This window comes from Nicotiana tomentosiformis, chromosome 4, assembly GCF_000390325.3.
Source record: "Nicotiana tomentosiformis chromosome 4, ASM39032v3, whole genome shotgun sequence".
In the NCBI taxonomy this organism is placed as follows: Eukaryota; Viridiplantae; Streptophyta; class Magnoliopsida; order Solanales; family Solanaceae; genus Nicotiana; species Nicotiana tomentosiformis.
Window position 1 is genome coordinate 69,233,969 of NC_090815.1, and position 5,627 is coordinate 69,239,595.

At 42.3% G+C, this 5,627-nt stretch overlaps 1 protein-coding gene across 1 annotated transcript; it reads left to right on the plus strand.

Annotated features, from left to right (window-relative positions):
• The first annotated feature begins 928 nt into the window (after nt 1–928).
• Nucleotides 929–1,342, plus strand: LOC138909886 (uncharacterized). The gene has a single exon (XM_070201104.1). The coding sequence runs from the start codon at nt 929–931 to the stop codon at nt 1,340–1,342; it is 414 nt and encodes a 137-aa protein (XP_070057205.1).
• The last annotated feature ends 4,285 nt before the right edge of the window (nt 1,343–5,627 follow it).

Below are 5,627 nucleotides of genomic sequence, written 5' to 3' on the forward strand. Positions count from 1 at the left end.
GTGGGGATGACCAAGGTGATTCGTATAATGAGCTAGAAGAAGAAGTGCAATACGTCAACAATTATCAAGGTCAAAGAAACAATGCTCAAAATCAACAATAATGGAGATCACAAGAAAATCGAGGAAATTGGAACAACCAAGGCCACCAAGGCAATTGGAATGGTGGCAACAACAATCAAAGCAATTGGACTATCAAGGAAACCAAGGCAATTGGGGTGGAAACAATCAAAGTAATTGGGGAGGTAATCAAGGAGGGTGGAACAACAACAACAACCGAGGGTCGGGTTTTCAAAGGCCGACAACTGAGCAATACACCTCCCTATCCTTCTCAAGGCCCAAGATCTTCTAACAATGAGATGAGACGGATTGAGAGTATGTTTAAACAAATTATGGAGAAAAATGTCGACTCCGATGCTCAATTAGCCTCCCACAACACTTCAATCCGCAATTTGGAGGTTCAACTTGGCCAAATCTCAAAAGCATTGAACACTCGTCTTAAGGGAGCACTAACAAGTGATACGGTGGTGAACCCAAAGGGGGGAATAATACGGTACATGCTATGCACATGACTACGAAAAGTGAAAAAGGTAGAGATGCAACCACCTCAAATTAAAGAAGAATTGTGGATGATGATGTTGTAGTTCAAGAAGATGAAATTCCAAGCAATGTGGTTCAAGATAATGATGAAGTGAGAATTGATATTGATTAAAATGTGGAGGATATGCAAGAAGAGGTGAACCCGTCTAGGGAGCACATGATTGACATACCGGAACCGGTAGTTCCAAAGGCTAAGGCACCAATGCCAAGGCCTCCTCCTCCATACACTCAAAGGCTTGCAAATAAAAATAGTGAGAACCAATTCAAAAGGTTTATTGACATGATGAAGAGTTTGTCTATCAATGTACCATTGGTTGGGGCGTTGGAACAAATGCCGGGTTATGCAAAGTTCATGAAGGACTTGGTCACAAAGAAGAGGTCGATAAATTATGAAACTATCAAGATGACACATCAAGTGAGTGCTATTGTGCACTCAATGGCTCAGAAATTGGAAGATCCGAGTGCTTTCACCATCCCTTGCACTATTAGGAGCGCCGACTTTGCCAAAGCTTTATGTGATTTGGGGGCTGTGTTCAAAACTTTGGGAATTAGGCAACCAAGACCCAAATCTATGAGGTTGCAAATGGCAGATCAGACTATGAAGAGGCCATTGGGAATTATTGATGATGTGTTAGTCCGAGTTGATAAGTTCATCCTTCCAGCGGACTTTGTGATCCTTGATTGTGAGGTTGACTACGAGGTGCCTATTATCACCTTTTCTTGCTACGGGGAAGGCTCTTGTTGATGTGGAAGTCGGTCAGCTCACTTTTCGGGTGGGTGACGAAAAGGTGGTTTTCCATGTGTGCATATCGATGAGGCAACCATATAGCAACGAAGTATGTTCGTTCGTGGATTTAGTGACCGAATTAATTGTTGATGATCCTAATGATGTGATGAATGTTAAGGATACCTTGGAAGATGTGTTGATTAATCATGATGATGACGAGAAGGAAGGCTTTGTGGAGTGTGTCAATGCTTTGCAAGGAATGGGGTCATATACTTATGAACCCCAAAAATTGTCTTTAGATCTTGAGAACCGGAAGACTCCTCCAACAAAGCCCTCAATCGAGGGGCCTCCTACTTTGGAGTTAAAGCCTTTTCCTTCACATCTCAGGTATGAGTTTCTTGGATGTTGTTCTACTTTACCTGTTATTATTTCCTCTTGCTTGACTAACGTGCATGCAAATTCTACTTTGGCGGTGCTCCAAAAGAGGAAGAAAGCTATAGGTTAGACATTGGCGGATATTCGGGGTATAAGCCCCGCCTTTTGCATGCACAAGATTATTTTGGAGGAGGATGCCAAACCCTCAGTGGAGCATCAAAGAATATTGAATGAAGAAATGCAAGAGGTAGTGAAGAAGGGTTCTTAAAGTGGTTGGATGCCGGGGTTGTTTACCCCATTTCCGATAGCTCATGGACTTCTCCGATGCAATGTGTCCCAAAGAAAGGGGGCATGACAGTGATAACTAATAACAAGAATGAATTGATCCCCACAAGAACTGTCATCAGGTGGAGATTGTGCATGGACTATAGGAAGCTAAAAAAAGTCACTCGAATATATCATTTTCCGCTTCCATGTTTTGATAAAATGTTGGATAGGTTGGCCGGACGTGCTTTTTATTGCTTCCTAGATGTATACTCCGGCTACAATCATATTCTTATTGCTTCTGAGGACCAAGAGAAGACCACTTTCACTTGTCCATATGATACCTTTGCATTCTCGAGGATGCCATTTAGGTTATGTAATGCATCGGTGACTTTTCAACAGTGTATGATGGCTATTTTCACCGATATGGTGGAAGATATTCTTGAGGTCTTCATGGAGGATTTCTCCGTTGTTGGGAATTCTTTTGATGATTGCTTGAACAACTTGGACAAGGTATTGGCAAGATGTGAGGAAACTAACTTGGTTTTGAATTTGGAGAAATGTCACTTCATGGTCGAGGAAAGCATTATCCCCGGTCACAAGATTTCAAAGTATGGTATTGAGGTTGATAAGGCCAAAGTTGAAGTGATCTCCAAACTCTCTCCCCTACATCCGTGAAGGGAGTGAGGAGATTTTTGGGTCATGTGGGGTTCTATCCCCGATTCATCAAGGATTTTTCTAAGGCGGTGAACCCTTTGTGTAAACGTTTGGAGAAGGATGCCAAGTTCTATTTCAATGAAGATTGCATGAAGGCATTCAAGTTGCTTAAGTTCAAGTTGACTACTACTCCTATTATTACCGCACCAGATTGGAGCTTGCCTTTTGAGCTCATATGTGACGCAGGTGATGTGGTGGTTGGAGCAGTGTTGGGGAAACGTATCAACAAAATCTTCCATCCGGTCTATTATGCAAGCAAGACCATGAATGATGCCCAAGTCAACTACACAGTGACCGAAAAAGAGCTCCTTGCTATTGTCTTTGTTATGGAGAAGTTCCGCCCGTACTTGATGGGTAAAAAGGTGATTGTTCACACCGACCATGCGGCGCTTCGGTATTTGATGAGCAAGAAGGATTCCAAGGAAAATTTGATGCGGTGGGTTCTTCTATTGCAAGAGTTTGATCTAGAGATTCAAGACCGCAAGGGTAGTGAGAATCAAGTGGCGGACCACTTGTCCCGATTGGAGGAGGGGAGGCCACATAATGGCCTTGATATAAATGATTCATTTCCCGATGGGCAACCCCTAGTCATTTCTATGACCGGGATGCCATGATTCGCCGACTTTGCCAATTATCTTGTGAGTGGCATTGTACCGAATAAGTTCTCTTCAAACCAAAGGAAGAAGCTCAAACGGGATTGCCTTGACTATTATTGGGATGAGCCGTTTCTTTTTCGGATATGTACCAATGGTGTGTTCTGACAATGTGTACCAGAGGAAGAACAAATAGGTATTCTTGAGGCTTACCACTCTTCACCGTATGGTGGCCACAATGGTGGAGCAAGAACGGCGGAAAAAGTTTTGAGTTGTGGATTCTATTGGCCTACTCTCTACAAGGATGCTAGTGAGTTTGTCAAGCGATGTGATGAATTCCAAAGGGCCTGTGGGATCTCAAAGAAGAATGAAATGCCTCTCACTACTATTTTGGAGATAGATATTTTCAATGTGTGGGGTATTGATTTTATGGGTCCATTTGTTAGCTCTTGTGGGAACTCCTACATTCTAGTTGCGGTGGATTATATATCTAAATGGGTTGAGGCCATTGCTTTTCCCAACAATGAAGCAAGGAGTGTGGTGGCATTCTTAAAAAAAGAACATCTTCACGAGGTTTGGTACCCTAAGAGCCATTATTAGTGATGGGGGTTCGCATTTTTACAACAAGCCTTTTGATACCTTACTCACAAAGTATGGTGTCACTCAAAAAGTATCAACCCCCTACCATCCTCAAGCAAGCAGACAAGTTGAAGTCTCCAACCGGGAGATAAAGAGTATTTTGTCAAAGACAATCAATGCCAACCGGAAGGATTGGTCAAGAAAAGTTGATGATGCTTTTTGGGCTTATAGAACGGCCTACAAAATACCGATCGGGATGTATCCATACCGGTTAGTGTTCGGGAAGGCATTCCATCTTCCAGTAGAACTTGAGCATAAAGCCATGTGAGATTTGAAGAAGTTGAACCTTGAATGGGATGTCGCGACAAATCTAAGGGTGTCACAATTGAATGCACTTGATGAATTCCGATATCATGCCTACACAAGCTAGTCCCTTTATAAGGAGAGGATGAAGTACCTCCATGACAAGTACATCCATAACAAGGAATTTAAAGAGGGTGATCTTGTGCTACTGTTCAATTCTCGGATACGTATGTTTCCGAGCAAGTTGAAGTCAAAATGGAGTGGCCCTTTTGAAGTGGTGAATGTAACCCCCTTTGGTGCTCTAGATTTGAAAATAAGAATGACGAGGTGTTTAGAGTCAATGGGAACCGGGTTAAACATTATCTTGGCAAGGTTGATGATGGCCACATTGTGGCGGTCCTTCATTTCAAATGATTGGTAATATGCGTCGCGCCGCGACGTTAAATCACGCTCTTCTTGGGAGGAAACCCATGTACCTTTTTATTTTATTTTTTTCTTGATTTTCTTCTTTGTTAGGTAGCTTTGTTTTGTGCTAATTAGTTTTGAAGTGTATGCAAGAATGGGTGCGCATTGCAGGGACTGTGCAAGAAAAATTGGCTAAGTGTCACTAAAGTGCGGATCGTACCAAAATTTTGCGGACCGCACAATCGCTCTGCGGCCACACAATTCTATGTGCGGTAGCACAACTGGAAGACCAAAAATTCATGTTCTCTAAAGTTTGTCCTGTCAAAATTCCTTAACAATTTGCGGCCACACACAAAATTGTGTGGTCCACACAAATTCTGCTGCCACACTCACTTTTGTGCGAACCGTAGAATTTCTTCAAAAGATCAGGTAAAGAGTGCGGACCACACTCAAAATTATGCGGCCGCACCAGGTAAGGTCTGGGCCCGACGGGTCAACCTATAAATAGGGATTTTCAATACTTTTCACACTTTACAATCTATGAACTCTCAAGCCCTAAGAAAACACAGTGCATCCCCCACTAGTTATAAAACATCAAGCATTTCATCTTTATAGATTCTCACCTGCACCCTTTATTACTGGTATGTTCATTTCATCTTTAGATTTTTCATCTTCTCTTAATTTTGTTCTTTTGTCTAGGGTTAATTTCATGCCTAAAAATGTCAATAGTTAGTCATCTTTTCTCAAAATCATGTGGGTAGCTTTATAATTGTTAATTGGGGCCTGTGTAATAGCTAATCATGCTTAATTGTTAGGGCCATGTCTAATTCTTGCAAAACTTGTATGAATCGTAGAGCAATGTCGTGTTAATCTAAATTGTGCGACTGCACATATTTTTGTGCGGTCCGCAGTCCTTTAACTTAAGGCTTCTGTGTTCTTGAATTGTGCTGACCGCACTCAAAAATATGCGGTCCACGGGGAAATAGTGCGGTCCGCACTATTAAATGATCAGATACCTAGTAGTCTGAACCTGGGGCTGTGCGGCCGCACTCAAAATTGTGCGGTCC

Coding starts and splice junctions, on each gene's coding strand:
- LOC138909886 (XM_070201104.1), top strand. CDS start 929: ATGCCGGGTTATGCAAAGTTCATGAAGGACTTGGTCACAAAGAAGAGG.